The sequence below is a fragment of the Desmodus rotundus genome, chromosome 9 (assembly GCF_022682495.2).
Source record: "Desmodus rotundus isolate HL8 chromosome 9, HLdesRot8A.1, whole genome shotgun sequence".
Classification (NCBI taxonomy): Eukaryota; Metazoa; Chordata; class Mammalia; order Chiroptera; family Phyllostomidae; genus Desmodus; species Desmodus rotundus.
Genome location: NC_071395.1, coordinates 42,484,553 through 42,505,101, shown reverse-complemented (window position 1 = coordinate 42,505,101; position 20,549 = coordinate 42,484,553). Strand labels below are relative to the sequence as shown.

Here is a 20,549-nt window from a genome sequence, read left to right as displayed (position 1 = left end):
AGACAACCACACCCTGATGTTTCTCTCCCTTTCTTTCTCCCTTCCTCTCTGTCTAAAAGTAAGTAAACAAAATCTTCCAAAAAAAAAGAAACCACAAAGACATGTAGGCAAATGTTCATAGCACCTTTATTCATAATGGCCCCAAATCGAAAGCAACCCAAATGTCCATCAATAGTTGAGTTGTACAACTAACTGTGGTCCATCTATACCATGGAATACTCTTTGGTAATAAAAGGGACCAAATATTGGTAAGCACAACGGCATAAATATATTTTGAAAAGCATTATGTCAAGTGAAAAATGCCAGACATTTCTGTATGAAGTTCTAGAACAGGTGCAGCCAACCAATCCATGGTAACAGAACTGGAATCGGGGCTGTCTTTGCAGGAGGCAGTGACTGGCGGGGCTGTAGGGTGTTTCCGGGGGACTGGAAACAGTGCTGTGGTTACACAGATGGGTTCAGTTTGTGACAGTTACTTAAAATATATTACATTTTTTTAAATGGAAAGTTTTTAAATAGCTTAAGAAAGAAAGAGGCGGCCCTACATGTTGTAACAAGAGTGAATGTTTATAGGGAGCTTACTCAGCATCAGGGGAGGTATTTAGTGCTTTGTGTGAAATCTTTATAACCATTTTCTGGTTGGAGAAAGTGACACAGAGAGGTTAAGCAACTTATCAAGTGCTTTGCATTAAATCCTTGCAGCCATTTCCCTGTTGGGGAAAGTGACACAGAGAGGTTAATTTACTCACAGTCACAGTTAGTAAGCCTGGGGCTATACAGGATTTGAACTCATGGAGCTTGACTTCACAACCCAAACATCCTCCACACCTGTCAGCCACAACACTGACAGTGTAGCACAACCAAGCCTTTAGGTCATACTGGTGAGTAAAAGTAGCAAGTTGTGTTTAGTGTTTAGTTATGTGTGGTATGAGAGAGAGAGAGCGAGAGAAAGAGGGAGGGAGCATTGCATACAAAGGTACACATACATATATCTGCAGGAAATTAATAGAAAAAGATCTCAACACTCTAGTGTTTGTTAGAGGGACCAGGATGGAGTGGGCCCAGCAAAGGTGACAGGTTTTCTTGATCTATGTTCTCTCTTTCTTTTTTTTTTTTAAAGAATACCTTTTATTGTATTTATTTATTTATTTTTAGAGAGAGGGGAAGGGTGGGAGAAAGAGAGGGGAGAAACATCAATGTGCAAGAGATACATCAGTTGGTTACCTCTCACAGGCCCCGATCCCGGGACCTGGCCTGCAACCCAGGCCTGTGCCCAACTGGGAATCCACCAGGCAGGCACTCAATCCACTGAGCCACACCAGCCAGGGCTCTCTTTCTTTTTTAATAGGAAAAAGTATTTATATGTTTCATGGGTAATTAAAATTCTATATCAAAAAATAGATTTAAACAAAACAGTCACAATAGGATAATTACTGTATGAATCCACTCACAGGAGGTCCCCAGAGGAGTCAGATCCATAGAGACAGGAAGTAGATGGTGGGAGCCAGGGGCTGGGGGAGGGGATGGAGAGTTAGTGTTTAATGGGGAGAGAATTTCAATTTGGGAAGATGAAAAAATTTGGGAGACAGTTGGTGGTGATGGTTACACAACAATGTAAATGTACTTTAATGTCACTGAAGTGTACACTTGAATAAAATGGTAAATTTTATGTTATGTATACTTTACCACAACAAAAAGGGTTTTAAAATATATTTTTAGCTCTGTATGGCTTAGTTCATTGGGAATTGTCCTGAAAAACAAGGGGTCGTTGGTTTGACTCCTGGCCTGGGCACAAGCCCAGGTTTCAGCTCCAGCCCCAGTTGCGGTGCATCAGAGAGGCAACCAGTTGATGTTTTTCTCTCTCATCGATATTTCTCTCCTTCTCTTTCTCCCTCCCTTCCCCGCTCTCTAAAATAAATAAATAAATAAAATCTTTAAAAAATAGATTTTTAAAAATATGGTGCAACACAGCTGTAACGGGAGACGCTTGGGAAAGCCCATAGGAGGGGTCTGACCTAGACATGGATTGGGAGATCAGAGAGGGCTTCCTGAAGAGGAGACCTAGGAACTGGATGAGAATTAGGTGGAGAAAGCAAAAAGAAGCAGGCATGCACTGAGTCATCAGGTGCCAGAGGAAAGAGAGAAAAAGAGTGAAGAGGTGAAATTAGGGAAGTCGATGTGTCTGGGGCAGCATGTTCAAGTGGTGCCTTGTGGGAGAGGTCAGCAAGGGGCTGACTGTGCCAGGCAAGTCAGCTCAGCATAATGGGGAGCCATGGAGGGTGTGAGAGTGAGGGAGGGTGGTAGGAGCTGTCAGTTTTAGATCCCTTTAATGGCATGGAGAAGGGATTGGGGGTGCTTAGGGGAAAGATCCCTCAGGGGAAGCTGGGCAGGCTGTAGGCACATAGGAGGAAGGAACTGGGGCAAGGCCACAGGTCCTGGGGACAGGGGAAGTTGCAGCTGAGGCGGGGCAGCTGTTCACACAGAGATGCTCTGTTCTCTGACCCCACTAAAGCTTTGGGGCTCATGAATTTTTCAGCCAAATAGGACTTGAGTTTCAGATTCCAGGGCACCTGGCCCAGGCTTTTAGGTTCTATTTACTGCCTGAAAACATCTCAGGGCCCCAGGAGAAGGACCCTTGTAAGGTTTGGTAATACCCAGGCTCGGGTGAGGGACTGGCAGCTCCAGAAAACCCCCTGGATCACCTTCTTTTTTTTTTTTTTTAATTTTATGTATTTATTTTTAGAAAGAGGGGAAGAGAGGGAGAGAAACATAGATGTGTGAGAGAAACAGTCAGTTACCTCTCGCACGCCCCCAACTGGGGACCTGGCCCACAACCCAGGCATGTGCCCTGACTCAGAATGGAACCGGTGACCTTTTGGCTGGTAGGCCAGAGCTCAATCCACTGAGCCACATCAACCAGGGCTGGATCACCTCCTGAGCAGGGGACTGGTAGGATCATGGGGGACACCTCTATTTGAGAATGAGGCAGCATAAAACCTTGGGGTTTACAAGACTAGAATTCCAGCTCTGCCACTGCTGGCAGGTGACTTTGTCCAAATAGCTCACTCTCTGAGTTTCAGATTTCCTATCTGTCAAATGGAAATAATAGGCTTCCCTAATTCAAAGTATAGTTTCATGGAGGATTCCTGCACGGGACATCGTTAGGGCAGCACCTGGGTATAGTGAGCACCACCTAGGTGTGAGCTATTGTTAGTAATAGAATACATGTATCCCACAATGCAGCAGAGCAGTTGGGGGAAGGTTGGGACCTGGTTGCTAAGACTCAAATTCAACTTCTGACTTGACTGCCTCCAGGCTCTGTGGCTTTGGACCAGTGGCTTCACCTCTCTCACCTCTACTTCTTCCAATGTAAGAAGGCAAGAAGGTCTTCCCTTCAGATCCCGAATTATCAGGAAAACCGTAGCTGGGAAGACCAGAGTCAACACAGCAAATATAACAATTTTTTAAAAAGATTTTATTTATTTATTTCAGAGAGGGGAAAGGAGGAAGAAAGAGAGGGAGAGAAACATGACGTGTGAGACAAGCATTGATCAGTTGCCTCTCATACGCCCTTAACTGTGGACGTGGCACGCAACCCAGGTATGTACCCTGACCAGGAATCGAACAGGTGATCTTTCAGTTCACAGGCCAGCACTCAATCCACTGAGCCACACCAGCCAGGGTAACAATCTTAAAAAATAAAATAAAGAGGGCCTGAAGAGGTGTTGGAAGGTAAGTGCCCACTGAACGTGCATTACTGCTGTCACGATTGTGTTGTTGTTGATGTTAGATGCCAGCGGGGGTGGAGCGGGGGTTTCTGATAGCTGCCAGCCCTCTCTTCCCTCCCTCAAGCCCCCTCCAGAGACACCCACTCCAGCCCATGGGGCTGATGAAGGTCTGGGGCTGTGTTTGGGGAATAAGGGATGAGGCCTGAGAGCTGAGCGTCTGCCCTGGAGGCCTGCAGGACCCTCCCTCCCTCCATGGAACAGGATCAGTGTCAGCCAGGCTGAGATTGAATTTCCCTTTTCTTTCCTCCTCCCCCAAACTTCCGTGCAGCCCGGATCACACGCAGTCATGGGGTAGAACCCTGGTCTGCAGTAGTTAATGGGCAGGGAGCATAGATGCTGAGCCAGGCATGAGCTCAGTGAGCTCAGAGAGCTCAGCCTGTGGAAATGGCACCACGGCTGTTATGCCCATTTAACAGAAGGGGAGACTGAAGTACAAAGGGGCAACCAGTAACCCGAAGTCCCACAGCCAACAGTGCAGTCAGGATTCAAACCCAGCACCTGTGCTCTAACGGCCAGATAGTAAATAATAACAAGGAGAGATTCACCCTTGAGTTGGCCTAGGTCCACTCAGATGTGTACGTTTTACTTCTTTCACAGCGGCACTCGCGCCCTGGCCTCTTTCTTTCTCTCTACTTGAATAAAATAAAAAATATTTATTGTAAAATAATAAAATATCCCTGGCCAGTAAGGTGGCTGGGTTCAATTTCCAGCCAGGGTACATGCCTGGGTTATGAGTTCAGTCCACGACAGCCAATCCGATAGTTGTTTCTCTCTCACACTGATGTTTCTCTCCCTTTCTCCCTCCCTTCTCTTCTCTCCAAAAAAATAATAATAACAAAAATTTTATTTATTTTTTAAATGTATTTTATTGATTGTGCTATTACAGTTGTCCCATTTCTCCCCTTCACTCCACTCCAACCTGCACACCCCTCCCTCCCACATTCCTGCCTTATTGTTCATGTCCACGGGTCATACTTATAAGTTCTTTGGCTTCTACATTTCCTACACTATTCTTACCCTCCCCCTGTCTATTTCCCACCTACCGTTTATGCTACTTATTCTCTGTACCTTTCCCCCCTCTCTCTCCCTCCCACTCCCCTGTTGATAACCCTCCATGTGATCTCCATTTCTGTGGTTCTGTTCCTGTTCTAGTTGTTTGCTTAGCTTGCTTTTGGTTTGGTTTTAGGTGTGGTTGTTAATAACTGTGAGTTTGCTGTCATTTTTACTGTTCATATTTTTAAATTTCTTTTTCTTAGATAAATCCCTTTAACATTTCATATAATAAGGGCTTGGTGATAATGAACTCCTTTAACTTGACCTTACCTGAGAAGCACTTTATCTTCCCTTCCATTCTAAATGAAAGCTTTGCTGGATAGAGCAATCTTAGATGTAGGTCCTTGCCTTTCATGACTTGGAATACTTCTTGTCAGCCCCTTCTTGCCTGTAAGGTCTCTTTGGAGAAATCAGCTGACAGTCTTATGGGAAGTCCTTTGTAGGTAACTGTGTCCTTTTCTCTTGCTGCTTCTAAGATTCTCTCCAGGAGAGAATCTTTAATCTTGGGTAATGTAATTATGATGTGCCTTGGTGTGTTCCTCCTTGGGTGAGAACTCACGCAATCTGACTACAACTTTTTCATAACCCTCACCTAAGGATATGCTTATTGATTTCAGAGAAAAAGGAAGGGAGAGAGAGACACACACACATTGGTCAGTTGCCTCCCATTGGCTCCCTGAGTGGGATGGAACCCATAATCTTTTGGTGTGTGGGACCACACTCCAACCAACTGAGCCACCCGGCCAGGGTGCAGTCTGACTATAACTTAATTAGGAAAGTGCAGTAATTAACTGTGCAAATGTGCAGTTAACATTTCATGAATGTGCAAACTGAGATCCAGGGAGGGGAGACCAGGTGCCCGAGGCCACCCAGCTGGCTGATTGCAGAGCCAGGCCCTGAGTTTAAGCAGCTGTCCCCAGAGCACATGGACTCAGAAAGCACACATAACCAACAATAAAAGTAACACTGGTACCAGCTTTGTGCCAGCCTCTGCACTGGCGCTCCTTCTCTTGGGTTGTCCTCATTCATTAGGTTAAGGTAAAAATTTTCAAATGTCACCTCCTTCTCTGATCTCCCTGCACACAGCCCCCTCCCATTCACTCCCCAATGCACACCCCACCCCCTGCCTCCAGTTGAGTTGCCTTCACCATTCCCATCCTCTCCAGGGATCATCTTGTGGTGGGGGGGTTACATTGTGCACCTCTCGCCCTCCCCAGAATGAGAGCGGTGAGCGGCTTTGTCTGTGTCGACACCCATAGCACCATAGAGGTCCCGTGGCACTCACTCACTGAGTGAGTCATCACCATAACCAAAGTAACTGCCACATACCCTGTTTAACACATAGTAGGTGCTTAATAAATGTTTGTTAAATGGATAATATTATAATAATCAAAGTCATAATAAGGCCCTGGTCAGGTAGCAGGTTAGAGTGTTATCTGGATACGTCAAGTTTGCAGGTTCGATCCCTGGTCAGGTCAGGGCACATACAAGAATCAACAAATGAATGCATAAGTAAGTGGAACAACAAATTGATATCTGTCTGTCTCTCTCAAACTGATAAATAAAAACTTTGTTTTAAAAATTATAGTGATAATAATAATAACTATTTATTTCTTAAACATTCTATCAACATCTTAATGTTACATATAGGAGCTTATAAATATTTTTTGGTATATGTGCTGCTTAAGTGAGCACTTCTTATAAATATGTTTTGAATGAATGAAAGTGACATTAGGAATAATGATAAAAACAGCTACATATGCTCTGCCCAGAGTGCAAGCCACAGTTCCTGTCACTGAGTGAAAGAATTTACTAATGAGTAAATATTTGCATGAAAGAATAATGCATAAATATTGATTGTATGAATGAGGAAAGGACACAATGATTTGGACAAATATTACTGAGCACTCAGTGGTGGGCACTGGAGGCACAGACATGAACAGGACAAAGTCCCTGCCCTATCAGGGCTACGTGAGTGTGGAAGAGACAGGATGGACAGGTGGATGGATGGATGGATGCATGGATGGATGAATGGATGGATGGATGGGAGGACGGACGGCTGGCTGGTCTGGGGTCTCCGCCCATCAGCACTTCTGGGTGCGATGAGAAAGTGAGACCGGTTAGCCGAAATCATGCCCCTTCCATTCCCCTCACCATCTTTTCCTCCGCTGACAGCGCCGCTCACCTAGCGGCCTCCCCTTTAAGACGCGCTCACCTGGGCGCTCACCTGTGCAAGGGCGCTTCCGCAGGAAGAAGGAAGCGGCACCACCTTCGTCTCCTGCCCTCCCTCCCGGCCTCCCGGGTCCTCTGGCCGCCACCATGTCTGCCTCGGCTGTCTTCATCCTCGACATCAAGGGCAAGGTGAGGTTGGGCGTGGGGGTGGGATGGACAGGTGAAGTTGCTCTCCCCCGGACTTAGGGGCAGCCCCTCCTCGCAGGCCGGGAAGCCCCAGATAGCCCTGAGGGCGTGGGAACACCCCTCCCCCATTCCCGGAGAGTTCCGGGTCCAAGCCCACCTCCACTCTTCACTAGTCGCGTCTCTGAGTCGAGGGGCTTCGCCTCTCCGCGCCTTAGTCTCACTAACCGTAAAAATGGGAACGGCAGAGGTCCCCACCCCATAACAATTAATACAACCCAAAGCTGGTGGTAAACCACTTAGCACAGTGGCCTGCTGCAAACATTATGTGGTCGATCGATCAATTAAAATTGCTCTTTCTATCAGTATTTTCATCCACAGTATTAATATTCGGGGAAGACAGTGGGGCGGGGGACCCTAATTCCCCTTTGGGGCTACTTTGTCCCTCTCATTCGTCTTGTTATTCAATAGCAATAATAAAAGTGAAGGGGAAAATAATGCTCCTGATAATAACAACAGGGAGAGCTAAGTGTTTGCCATCCCAGTTCTAACCACTGACTGAACAGCCTTACAAAGCAGGTGTGTTATTACTGACTGCTTACTGCCTACCAGGCAGAGCTGTAAGAGCTCAAATATATATGTGGACATAATCTTTCTCTGTCCTTTCCCCCTTTTTTGGCATAATCTTTGTCTTTCTTTCCTGGCATAATCTTTTCCCCCCCTTTCCTTTCTTCTTTTCTTCCTTCCATCCTTCCTTCTTGCCTTTCGTCATCCCGACCTTGCTGATTTGGTGCATAGGAAGCCTTGGGCAAGAGTAGGATTTCCTGAGCCCAGGGCACTTGGTTCAGTTCTTGATTTCCCACTGATTATGAACACAGTTCCCGCCTCAGTTTCCCCATGTGTAAAATGGAGGTGACAATGACACCTACCTCACAGGGTTGTGGTGAGAACTAAATCAGCAAGAAAACACCCAGTCCTTTTTATTTTATTGTATTTTTTTATTTTGAGAGTACATTTATTAAAGCTGGGGGACAGTGAAACAAGGAAGGGCTTCGGATAGAAGAAGCAACAGGAGAGGGCCTAGGTGGTCCTCTGCTTTGGCTCTCTAGAAACATTACAGGAAAGAAGGGAGCCTGGGTGGGGCTGCTATTGGTTCACTGAAAAGTCAGAAAAAGGAAGGCCTTAGAGACAGGATCGAGGGTCAGCCCAGGATGAGCTGCTGCTGCCCATCGCTACCTTGGTTGCAAGTCTCGTGGGGACTCTGAGAGTTTAGGAGATCCATGCCTGCTGGGAAAGAAAGGCGTGGGCGAGCTCCCAGGAGGGAGAGTGCTAAACATTCGATCTTTGGTAGAACATGTGAGTGTTCTAGACATGTTAGCTGTTACTATCACAGCTAACGTGTCCATTTCACAGAGGAAACTGAGGTGCAGAGAGGCAGAGCCTTGCTCAGGTCCATGGGCTAGGAATTAGGGTCAGAACCAGGCACTCCAATGCCCCTGGGTGGAGGGTCACCAGATCCCAATGGTGACCAGGCCTTCTCTGCCCACCTAGCCTCTGATCAGTCGCAACTACAAAGGTGATGTGGCCATGAGCGAGATCGAGCACTTTATGCCTCTGCTCATGCAGCGGGAGGAGGAGGGTGCCCTAGCCCCACTGCTGAGCCACGGCCGAGTCCACTTCCTGTGGATCAAACACAGTAACCTCTACTGTATCCAGCCACAGGTGGGGGTCCCAGGGTGGGGGGCTGGGGGTGGTGGCAGCTCAGGCCCAGAGAGGGTGGGCTGCGGATAGGAGTTGCCCAGCACATCAGTGGGGGCTCAGGCTTGGGGGGTGGGGTAGGGGGAAAGAAATGGGAGATGGGGGCAGTAGTGGGGGACAGGGTCGGCGTTCGGGGTCTGTGCTCCATTGGAGCCCTTCCAAATGGCACCCTTTCCTTAACCTCGCTGCCCACAGTGGTGGCCACTACGCTGAAGAACGCCAATGCCTCACTCGTGTACTCCTTCCTCTACAAGACAGTGGAGGTAGGTTCTGGCCTCCCATTGGCGAGCTGGTCTGTTTGTCAACCTGGTCTGTTTGTCCACCTCTTTCAGGACACATCTTTCCTAAGATGCTCTGCCTGACCTCTCTGGGGGTGTTCCCATCAAAGCCCCATCACTCTCTGTTCTCACTGTCTGCTATGGGACCATGTTTCCCTATAGGGCAGGGACCAAGGGGGTCTCTGAGAGGGTGCACTGCACAAATCTGAGCCAGAGTGACCTAGGTTCCAATCCCAGCTTTCCCTGCTTCCTGGCTGTGTGATCTTGAGCAAGTCACTTTTCTCTGTGCCTCTCAACTGGGGCTTACAGCAAGTCCTACCTTGGGGTTGTTGTAAAAATTAATAAAATTCATACCTCAAAAGTGCCTAAAACAGTGTCCAGTATACACTAAATGCTCAATAAAAGTTTGGTATTCCTGTTAGCATTATCACTAATGTTATAAAATCATATCATAATTTATTGAGCTCTTGCCATATGCCATTCTCAATGACTGAGAAAGCACTCAGTCAATACTTTTCAATGAATGAGAAGTGCTTATTGATTTGTCTCATCTCTGCCAAGCAAAGAGAAGGCACAGCTGTGCATTAGACAGGCCCCTGTCTGTCCTGAGGAGTTAAAGGGCATAAAGGAGATTAAATCAGTGACTGAGATACTAGTTTCACCATAGCACGATACTCATGGGGGTGGGGAGTGGCTTCATTAAGGAGGTGACATTTGAGCTGAGGCCTGAATGACAAGTAGTCCTTTGTGAGGCAAACTGGAGGAAAAGTGTTCCAGGCAGAGGGGACAGCATGTGCTAAGGCCCTGGGGTAGGAATAGAAAGGCCAATGAGGTTGGAGCAGAATGAGTGGTGGAGTATGGGTCAAATGTTGATGACCAGCGGGTTCTCTTCTGTGGTTATGCCTACTAATTCCCAGGGGCTCTTAACTTGGGGTCCCCAAATTTCGAGGGGCCTATGGCTAGAATCCAGAAAGTCCATGTTCTTAGTCATGTTTCTGTATAACAGGTTTCCTTTGTTATACTGTGTATTTTATTTTATGCATTTACAAACCTTATTCTGAGGTGGGTCCATAAGCATCACCAGATATGCAGGGATCCATGGTCCACGAAAACAAACAAACGAACGGTTCTAATTCCTCTTCTGGGAAGTTTCCTGAACCTCCCACCTCTGGGCTCCTACTTTCCTTGTGTTTTCCTCATTATTTTACCCAACAAGTTGGATTATATTGATTCTGTTACCAGTCCATTTCCCCCACTAGACTTTTCCCTGAAGGCAGGGACTCTGTGGGTTTTGTTCACATTAATGTCCCAGCACTGGTATAAAGCAGACACTCAATAATGGCTTGTTGGATGAATGGCTGGATCAGTGGGGACCCAGCCTATGGCTACACCAGCTACACCTCTGTTAGTGTCTGTTCCCCGCACCCCCAGGTATTCTCCGAATACTTCAAGGAGCTGGAGGAGGAGAGCATCCGGGACAACTTCGTCATTGTCTACGAGCTACTGGATGAGCTCATGGACTTCGGCTTCCCCCAGACCACAGACAGCAAGATTCTGCAGGAGTGAGTGAGCCATGGGAGCAGCCACAGGGCAGGTCATGGTGGAGGGAAGTTGACGATGGCCAGGGAAGTGTCCCTGGGTCCACCTGTTTATGCTCCATGCTGTCCTGCCAGGTACATCACACAGCAGGGCAACAAGCTGGAGACAGGCAAGTCGCGGGTGCCGCCCACTGTCACCAATGCTGTGTCCTGGCGCTCCGAGGGCATCAAGTACAAGAAGAATGAGGTCTTCATCGACGTCATAGAGTCTGTCAACCTGCTGGTGAGCCCCCACACCTCCACCCTGTCCCTGCCACGGTCTGGGGGCAGGAGAGAGGACCCTCTGCCTGCTGACCCCCCACCACCATGCCTGCATCCTCAGGTCAATGCCAATGGCAGTGTCCTGCTGAGTGAGATTGTGGGCACCATCAAGCTCAAGGTGTTTCTGTCAGGAATGCCAGAGCTGCGGCTTGGCCTCAACGACCGAGTGCTTTTTGAGCTCACTGGCCGTAAGTATCTGGAATAGGGCTCATGTGGGAGATGGAGACCTCTCTGCATCTGGGCCCCAGAGAATTGCTGAAACCAGTTTTGAAATAAGTACTCGTGCCCCCTCTGCCGGTCATAGCCAACACTACAGCTGCTGGTTCATTGAGCAAACGCTTCTTTATTAGTACCAGGCTCAAGGACAAGGCAGTGAAGAAAAAGCCAAATCCTGGCCCTCATGGAGCTGACATTCTAGACTACCCTAGAAGACATAATAGCCTTGTATTTAAAATCCTGATAGTGCCACCTGGGTGACTGGGCAAGTTACTTGTCCACTTTGGGCCTCAATTTCCTCATCTGTCAAATGGAGGCGATAATAGCAGTGGATGACAAACATCCCTCTCCCGGCCCCCAGGGTCATCCTGTGTGCTTGGCTCTGAGTTTCAGGGAGCAAGAACAAATCCGTGGAACTGGAGGATGTGAAATTTCACCAGTGTGTGCGACTGTCTCGTTTTGACAACGACCGCACCATTTCCTTTATCCCACCGGATGGTGACTTCGAGCTCATGTCTTACCGCCTCAGCACCCAGGTGAGGCAGGATCAAACCCCATGGCAGGGGAGGAGAGTTGACCCCAGGGCCTCCCAGAACTCCCCTTTCCCCTGTCTGCAGGTCAAGCCGCTGATCTGGATTGAGTCTGTCATTGAGAAGTTCTCCCACAGCCGTGTAGAGATCATGGTCAAGGTGGGTAGGAGGAACATTGCTCACAGTGCTTGATCTGTCCCTCCCATCCCCTCACCAATCTAACCTCATCTTTCACCTCCCTCCTGGTTCATTTTCCTCCAGCTACATTGGCCTACTGGCTGGTACCCAAACATGCCAGGAACTGGTCCCCCCCCCCCCCCCCCCCCCCCCCCCGTGCAGAACCTTTGCTCTGGCTGTTCCCTTTCCCTGGGTCACTCCATTCCCACTCACCCAGAAATACGCATGACTCCTTTTTCTCATCTCCTTAGGCTCTTTGCTTAAATGTCACCTTCTCAAAGAGGCCTTCCCTGATTTACCTGTTTAGAATTATACCCCACCCCCAGCATTCCCCACTTTCTTTCTTTGCTCTATTTTTTCTCGTATTATCATCATATGATCTATTTTACTCTCTTACTATATATATATATATTTATATGACTTAAAGAATAATGAACTACCCAGCTTATTCAAATGTACTTGACCAGAGCCTCTGAACCCTACATGTCCCTACCCCACTCCCCCAATTTCTGCTCTCCCCTTACCCAGACGGAATCACCATCTGGAATTTTTTTTTTTTTAATCTTCACCCAAGGATATGTTTACTGATTTTAGAGAGAGAGGAAGGGAGAGAGAAACATTGATGTGAGAGAGAAACATCAGTCAGTTGCCTCCCATACACACCCCAACCAGGAATGGAACCCGCAACCTAGGTATGTGCCCTGACCAGGAATGGAACCCGCAACCCTTTGGTATATGGGACAATGCTCAAACCAGCTGAGCCACCCAGCCAGGGCTCAATTTTGAGTTTTATATAAATGATTTATTTGCTTTTCTTCATAATTTTGCCACCCACATGTGTAACTGCAAATATTCTGCCAGTTTCTGACCCTCATACCAGTGGACCCAGGCTATATGATTGTGTGTATAACTTACTTTGTCCATGTAACGTTGATTTGATGATGAATTCCAGGTGTCATAGCTTAGTGCATCCATTTCTACAGCTGCAGGATATTCCACCACGGAAATCTTCTATATCTCTCCATTCTCTCGCATGAGGTGTTTTCAGTTCTTGGCTGTTCTGGTTCCTATTGCCGAAAACAACTCCCCGTGTGTTCTGGTGCCCCATGAAAGAACTTCTCCAGAGTGTATAGTTTAGCCCTCTTTTACATACAGGGAAACTGAGGCCCAGGGGATTAAGATGTCACTCATCTAGGAAGAGGGTGCCCCCATGCTGAACTTGGATCCACCTGACTCAGGAGTCTGTGTTCTTAGATTTGACTTTGTTCCCTGGTCTTGGGGTTTCTGGGGAGCTGGGTTGCACAGTGGAAGGTTACCAGGGAGTGTCTTGATGCCCCTTAATGTCCCCATCTCTGCAGGCAAGAAAGGGAAAGGAGCTATTAAAGCTGGTGCCTTCCATAAAAACAATACCCCCCCCATTTATCTCCAGGCCCTCTGCCCCAGATCCCACCTCTCAAATATCCCTCCCCAAATGAATAAATAACAGCAGTAATTACAATGCTAGCTACTATACATGGAACACTTAGAATCCTTGTGTTAAAAGCTTGTTCTGTATCACACAGCTCTGGATATGAATATAGTGTTGTAACTTCTTCATTTATCTGTAAGGAGGGCATGTAATGGTTGAGGATGCAGGTTCAGTTTGAACCCCTCCTGTGCCAGGGACCAGCTATGTGACTTGGCACACTTTCTCTCTGTGCCCCAGTCTCCTGGGAAATGGACCTTAGGAATAGATCCTACATTAGAGAATCATTGAGAGGATTAAGTACTTGGCACAGGGCCTGGCACATGGCAGGGGCTCAGTAAGTGGCCCCTATCAAATGAAAACACCTCTGTGATGGGCTCAGTCATTTTGAACCAGGCAAAGGTGTATGACATTTTCCAAATGGCAAGTACCACGGGTAGAGCCTCTGGAGTCTCTCACGTGTGTGGACCCGGCTCTAGCACCTGCTGGCTGTGTGTCTATAGGCAAATGCCTTTGCTTCTCTGAGCCTCTGTTTTCCTCCTCTGTGAATTGGGCAGGACAGTAGTCCCCAATTCAGGACTGTGGAGGATCTCAGTGAGATGCATGGAAAGGGCTTCTTGAATAATTGTAAAACCCACAAGCAAATTCTTCCTGCTGCACCTTCTTCACCCCGCCCCCCTCCCCGCAACAGGCCAAGGGACAGTTTAAGAAGCAGTCGGTGGCCAATGGCGTGGAGATATCTGTGCCGGTACCCAGTGATGCTGACTCCCCACGCTTCAAGACCAGTGTGGGCAGTGCCAAGTACGTGCCCGAGAAGAACATTGTGATTTGGAGTATTAAGTCTTTCCCGGTGAGCATTGGAGAAGGGTGGGGATCCAGGGGGGACCCACTCTGACTTCTTGAGGGCCAGGTGGAGAACCAATCAGAGACCCACATCTGCCTGCACATGGTTGTTCTTGGGGGTAATAAAGCTGGACACCAGGCCTGCATGGTGGTTAAGCTCCCTCCCCAGGTCTGGAGGAAACCAGCCTTGGGTTTAGATTCCCACTCCACTCTTGCCTCTCTAAGATGGGTGGCCTTGATGACCTTAGGAAGTGATCTTCCCCTCATGGAGCCTCAGTTTACCCATCTGAAAGAGGCAGGCTTATGTTACCCACATCCTTGGGCCCATGAAGGATTTGGTGTGTCCCTGGAGTCTGGGGTAGGGGCTCATCAGGGCCTGAAAAATGGGAGATGGTGATTAGAAGCCCCCCACGCACCCTCCAACCAGGCTAGGCAGTCAGGAATTTTGGCTGTGAGTCTTGGCCAGGAATCTTTCTTGTCTGTAAAATGGGCTGAGAGCTGAGCCTGCTCCAGCGGCTGTTGTGAAGATCGTTTGGGGGTGTTTAGGGGTCTTTCAGTGTGTCTGATGCTCCCATGTGCCATTAGGGGGGCAAGGAGTACCTGATGCGTGCCCACTTTGGCCTCCCCAGTGTGGAGAAGGAGGAGGAAGAGGGCCGACCACCCATTGGGGTCAAGTTTGAGATCCCCTATTTCACCGTCTCCGGGATTCAGGTGAGGGAAATGGGCAGGGTAGCTCTTCTCTTTGACCTCAGTAGGTTCCCCTCTTTGCCACCTCTTGTCTCGGGTCACCTCTCCTCCGTAGTCAACCTTGCCTTTTCCCCTGAACAGTTTTGCCTCTTCTGCTCTCAGCCTGGGTCTCCTCTCCCTCTCCCTCTTCTCTGTGCCACCTTATTCCCCACTAGTTTGTTCACTTTGTCCCTCTCCCACCCACAAGCTGTTGACCCATGGCCTGCATCACCTCATCCCCCCAAAGTTGTGTTGTGTCTATTTCCTTACACTGTACCATCTCTTTCGGGACCACCTTTTCCTTTCCTCCACTCCCTCTGTCCATGCCACATCTTTGTCCCAAGTCGTGTCACATCATTACTCCCAGATGGCACCATCTTATTCCTCCCAGCTGTGTCACATGTATTCCCCTGGCCCCAGCAAGCCCTCTCCCCACAAGTCCGGGCTACCTCCTTTCATTTCCTTCCAGGTCCGATACATGAAGATCATCGAGAAAAGCGGTTACCAGGCCCTGCCCTGGGTCCGCTACATCACCCAGAGTGGTGGTAAGGCATCTTGGCTCCCTGGGGCAAAGGGGTCCAGGAGATGATGGGGATGGTCTTGGAGCTTTGATTCTGGCTTGGAGGGCTCCAAAACTCAACAGGCCTACCCTGTCTTTGTCAGCATGCCATCTAGGGCCTTGGTTTGCCCATTTTTTAAATGGGGGCAGTTGCCAGTTCCTGAGTGCTGCGAACACATAGCACCCCCATCTGCTGCTGGACACAGGCATATTACTATGGGTACAGTCCCTGTGTTTGATGCCATCCTTAGCCTGGCAGGGTTGATCATGAACACTGGGGCTAGGGAGAAACTGGGGGCAGGGGAGGCTGTCCCTCTGTGCCCTTTCTCCAGTTCTGAGATGGTCCCTGCTCATTGTTTTCTTGCAGATTATCAACTTCGTACCAGCTAGAAGGGAGATGAGGTAGGGGCTTGAACATGGAGCTCCCTCTCCATAGGCCCTGACTGCAGACTTTGGAGAGAGGGAAGGAAGGTGGGGAAGGTGTGTGTCAGCAGGATCCTTGTTGGCTTAGCAGTGTCTTGCTTCCTGCTCCCAGCACCTAGCCACTCCCAGTCTTGTTCTCTACCCATAGACTGGGAGGGATGGTCTCCCCCCTACCTCTGCCTCCCAGCTCCTCCACTTCCACTTTCATATGAAGAGAGGAGGGACTTTCAAGCCCCTCCAAGAGTGCCTTCTTGCAGTGACTTGCCTTAGGGGATGTGGGGGCCCCTCCTCCTTCACAGCTGCTGAGCCCAGAAGCCTGTCTGGCCCACTTCTCTGCATTTTAGGATGGCATTAAAAAGATGAATTTAGCCTTTGCGTATGTGTTTCTTGCCTGGGGACTGGGGATGCCAGGGGCGTCCCTGAATTGTGGGATGGGAGTGGGCAACGCATATCCATCCTTCAGCCGAGTTCATACTTTATCTAGGCCAGCCCCTCTGCCTCCACCTCCGTCCTCGGGCTGGGGACTGTTCTCCCCGACCACAGTCGTTCCCCCTCGTAGCCGCCAGAGGGCGCCTGTTAACTTTAAGTCAGATCCTGACTCTTACTCAGAACCCTCCCATGCTTCCAATCTGGTTAAGTCTTCAAAGCAACCCACCAGCCTAGTCTGATTTGATCGACCCACCTCGCCACCTACCAGCTCTCACCTCCTCGCTCTTCCTGGACACACCAGGCACGCTCCCACCTTAAGGCCTTCGTATCTGTAGTGCCCTTGACCTGGCAAGCTTTTCCTTAGATATCCCCACGGCTCCTTCACGTCCGTACCTCTTTAGGTCTCAAATCAGTGTCACCAACTCAGAGTGGCCCTCCCTGACTTCTGTATTTCAACGGCCTTCCTTTCCCAGTAGAGTATCATTTGTCCCGTTTTATCAGGCCCTTATCGTTTACCGCCCTTTAAAGATTTAATTATTGTCCTCTCCTGCCCTAAACGGTACCTCGCTCTCCAGTTGGGCGCCTACTACACAGCAGGTGTTCAATAAATGTTTGAATGAAGGCTTCGGTAAGAGCCACCTCCCAGACTCAACCACGTGGCAGCTGCGGCGTGAACGTTTCTCCCCACCCTTGCACTTGTTATGCTAGGGCTAGCTCAATCTGAACCGAAACGGTATTTCTTCCTCACCCACCTTCATTTCCCCGTTTTATTTTTGTCACGGTGCTTAACGCTATCTTAAATTATTTACGTGCTTGAATGTGCGCTCCCCAGCACTGGGAACGGTTCCTGTACGTGATGAGTGAATGAAATAAAACGCTCCGCAACCCTGTAAGGGCGAATAAATTCTTACCGCGTGGCTGAATGGTGGAACCCCGGACTGGGCAGCCCCCACCCTACCTCTTTTCCCTCACGGAGGTGCCGAGGTCCTGGGGCAGCCCGCGCTACTCTGCCACTGACCTTCCTCGGGTCAGTTAAACGGGCCCGCTCTCCCGCCCGCCAGGAGCATTTGAAAAACCGAAAACCCCGCCATTGCTGGCGGTCCACCAATCGCCGCGGATCGGCCAATCAGGAGCGATACCGCCCACGGCGGAGCGCAAACCCTCCTCGGCAACGCGTAGCCATTGGCTGCACTGAACGTGTGGGCTGAGCGCCGCAAGGTCGGGCGAGGGGCAACACAGCCGGGCTACAAAGTAGCAAGTTCATAAGAAAACAAATCTGCCGCGTTCAAGGGCGGGGCCTAGAGAGAGCGCTGTCTCCGCCCCCTAGCGGATTGCTCCGGGGCCGCGTCGGCGTGTCCGTTCAGAAGAGACCCCGCCCGTGGAGGAGGAGGGAGGGTGAGTTGGGCGGAGACCAGGCCCCCTGCAGGCCTTGGAGGGTTGGGCCGGGTTCCCAGCCCCTTGCAACCTGCTGGCTGACAGAGGGGAGGAGCCGGCCGGGAAGGTGGGGGTCGCTCTGGAGCCCCGGACTGGCTAGCCGGGCCGTCAGCCTTTCGCTGGGTGGGCACTCAGAGGGAGGGCTATTTGGGCCAGTATCCGCGGTTTTCCCCGCCCTGACTGCGTCGGGGTGGGGCGGGGGGCTTCTCAGGCCGTCAGTGTCGAAATGCTGCTGGAGGAGGTCCGTGCCGGCGACCGGCTAAGCGGAGCCGCGGCCCGGGGCGACGTGGAGGAGGTGCGCCGCCTTCTGTCCCGTGAGCTGGTGCACCCCGACGTCTTGAACCGCTTCGGCAAGACAGCGCTGCAGGTGAGGCCGGTCTATACAGAGCCAGGAGAGAACTGAGATCCCAGACCCCTTCTCCAAAGTCTCCTGCCCCCTGTGGTGGCCGACTGGGATCCTGTCCTCCATTTCTGGGCTGACGTTGCTCCTTGAGGTCCCCTTTCGTGTGTGGGTGGTGGATGGGGGAAGGGAAGGCTTTCCATCTCTGGAGAATTCCTTGTTCTTTGGGTGCTGGGGATTCAGTTTCCTTGGGAAGGTTCTTATTCCATGAATGAGAGTTCAGCTTCTTTGGGTACCATTTTCATGGGGACGGCTCTGGTTTCTTTGGGCTTCTATGGGGACGGGAGGCGAGGAATCCGATCGCTGGAAGGAGGGATTTATGGCTCCAGGGCGTTCTAATTGTCTAGTGGGTTCCATGAGAGGTATCCAGTTTCTTGCGGGGTGGGGGGAGGATGCTGGATTTTTTCATATTCCTGGTGTATCATGGTGGGGGGTGTCCTACTGGGGGAACAGTTACAGATTGCATGGTAGTACCTTATACCCTGGGAGTCATTTTTGTGGAGAACCCCATTTCTTGAGGGGTTCAGGTGCTCTAAGTAGCATCCCAATTATATGAGAGGGGCTATTTTTTTGGAGAAGGGGTTTCAGGTTCCCTGGGCATCTCCTTTCCCTTGAGGGGACTGTGTTCTCTGGGGGGAGGGGGGACAGTTCTCATTTTGAGACCAATTCCTGGAGGTTTTTATGTCCTGGCGATTTCCCACATCTGAAGGGGGGGTGGTCCTCTGGTTCCTTGAAGAGGGTCTTAGGTTCTTTGAAAGTTTGCATGAGGGTTATTTCTAAAGAGGTATCTTATCGTTAGGGGGTTACCAGTTTCTTGGTGGGGTTGCTCTTCCTAGGAGACCTTGTTCTCTAGGGGCTTGTGTTCCCTGGGCTTTTTCCATTCTCCAGATGACTTCTTCTCTGATGTTCCCTATTTCTGAATGAACCCTCTTTTCATTGATGTCTTTTCCTGGAATCCCTCCCTTGAGGACACCCCCCTTGCACTCTGCCCCTGCACAGGTCATGATGTTTGGCAGCCCCACCATCGCCCTGGAGCTCCTGAAGCAAGGTGCCAGCCCTAATGTCCAGGATGCCTCTGGCACCACTCCAGCCCATGATGCAGCCCGCACTGGATTCCTCGACACTCTGAAGGTTTTGGTAGAGCATGGTGCTGATGTCAACACACCTGATAACACCGGGGCGCTCCCCATCCATCTAGCAGTGCGAGAGGGCCACGCGTCTGTGGTCAGCTTCCTAGCTGCTGAGTCTGATCTCCATCACAGGGATACCAGAGGGCTCACACCCCTGGAGCTGGCACAGGGAAGAGGGGCTCAGGATCTTATGGACATACTGCAAGGGCACATGGTGGCACCACTGTGACCCAGAGCCACCTACTGCAGCAATGGGACCCAGCTGGGTTCTATCTCAGAAGAGGAGGAAAGAAACACTTTCTCTTTTTGCTTTTCCTGCCCACTGCCAAGCTGGAGGGGCACCAGTTTGTGGCTTGTTGGTATTGATTTCTTGGGTTTGTGTGTTTAAGGGGCATTCTCATTTGTTTTTCCCTATTGTGTGTTTGGTGAGAAGGACTCCTGTAGGCAACAGCCACCTAAACGGTTCAATTTCCTCCACGCCCTAGACTGCTGGGGCAGCTGATGAGTCTGAAGGGCAGGGCATTTAAAGCCTGAGCCCCAGAGTGAGGTCATTGCTTCCAGGGCTCCTGGAACCTGGCAACTTTGGCTGACTGTACCCAGAGAGAGACCTCAAGGTGCACACTGCTTATGAGCATGGGGGGAGGGGGAAGTTCCAAATGAATAAAAGGGTAGTATGAGTTCATATTTTGTTGGAAGCTTGTTTTCCAGTCTCTTCTTGTACAGCATTTTTAAAAAAGATTCTATTTATTAACCTTTATGGAAAGAAGTTGTGTGGTAATTTAATGTTTTACCCATTAAATTAATTCTTGTGCGTGATCAAAGTGCTGGTGGTTTGTGATTTTTGAGTCTGCGATGGAGAGTCACACCTTCAGGATATTCGTGGGGGTGGGCACGAGGGTCGCAGATCATAGATGCTTCGGGGGAGGGAAGACAGTAGTAATTCCCAGGGCGCCAGGAGTGAGTGAGTTGGGTGGGGCAGCGGTTTGCGCTGTCGGAACGGAAGGGAGGCAGGAAACCGCGAGTGGAGAAAGGGCCCCCAGATGTCAGCTGGGTGCGGGTAGCCCTGGGGTGGGGTGGGCGGTGGCTGAAGCCTTCCCTGCAGAGGCGTGACCGTGGGCGTAGACTG

The 20,549-nt window shown here is 49.9% G+C and overlaps 2 protein-coding genes across 6 annotated transcripts; both read left to right on the top strand.

The window, feature by feature from the left end:
* The first annotated feature begins 7,058 nt into the window (after positions 1–7,058).
* AP1M2 (adaptor related protein complex 1 subunit mu 2) lies at positions 7,059–16,398 on the top strand. Of its 4 annotated transcripts, none has more exons than XM_024556915.3 (12): positions 7,059–7,202; positions 8,748–8,904; positions 9,150–9,217; positions 10,664–10,794; positions 10,906–11,053; positions 11,153–11,279; positions 11,701–11,843; positions 11,925–11,996; positions 14,171–14,329; positions 14,908–15,033; positions 15,518–15,593; positions 15,975–16,398. In XM_024556915.3, exons 1-12 carry the CDS (start codon positions 7,161–7,163, stop codon positions 15,995–15,997), a joined length of 1,272 nt encoding a protein of 423 aa, XP_024412683.1. In that variant the 5' UTR covers positions 7,059–7,160; the 3' UTR covers positions 15,998–16,398. The 4 variants fall into 4 exon arrangements, with proteins under 4 accessions (XP_024412683.1, XP_024412682.1, XP_024412680.1 ...); XM_024556914.3 differs by having other exon boundaries at positions 11,695–11,843; XM_024556912.4 differs by having other exon boundaries at positions 10,906–11,279.
* Positions 16,399–17,739: 1,341 nt separating this feature from the next.
* Positions 17,740–20,235, top strand: CDKN2D (cyclin dependent kinase inhibitor 2D). Of its 2 annotated transcripts, XM_053912082.2 has the most exons (3): positions 17,740–17,854; positions 18,105–18,260; positions 19,293–20,235. In XM_053912082.2, the coding sequence occupies exons 2-3, from the start codon at positions 18,120–18,122 to the stop codon at positions 19,650–19,652; spliced, it is 501 nt and encodes a 166-aa protein (XP_053768057.1). In that variant the 5' UTR covers positions 17,740–17,854; positions 18,105–18,119; the 3' UTR covers positions 19,653–20,235. The 2 variants fall into 2 exon arrangements, with proteins under 2 accessions (XP_053768057.1, XP_024412717.1); XM_024556949.3 differs by lacking the exon at positions 17,740–17,854 and having other exon boundaries at positions 17,861–18,260.
* The last annotated feature ends 314 nt before the right edge of the window (positions 20,236–20,549 follow it).

Bases quoted from the DNA above. Each gene is read 5' to 3' on its own strand.
- AP1M2 (XM_024556912.4), top strand. From the start codon at position 7,161: ATGTCTGCCTCGGCTGTCTTCATCCTCGACATCAAGGGCAAG. The intron at 8,905-9,149 runs GTATCCAGCCAC...CGCTGCCCACAG, and splicing joins CAAACACAGTAACCTCTACT to TGGTGGCCACTACGCTGAAG. The intron at 11,280-11,700 runs GTAAGTATCTGG...TCTGAGTTTCAG, and splicing joins GCTTTTTGAGCTCACTGGCC to GGAGCAAGAACAAATCCGTG.
- CDKN2D (XM_053912082.2), top strand. From the start codon at position 18,120: ATGCTGCTGGAGGAGGTCCGTGCCGGCGACCGGCTAAGCGGAGCCGCG. The intron at 18,261-19,292 runs GTGAGGCCGGTC...GCCCCTGCACAG, and splicing joins TCGGCAAGACAGCGCTGCAG to GTCATGATGTTTGGCAGCCC.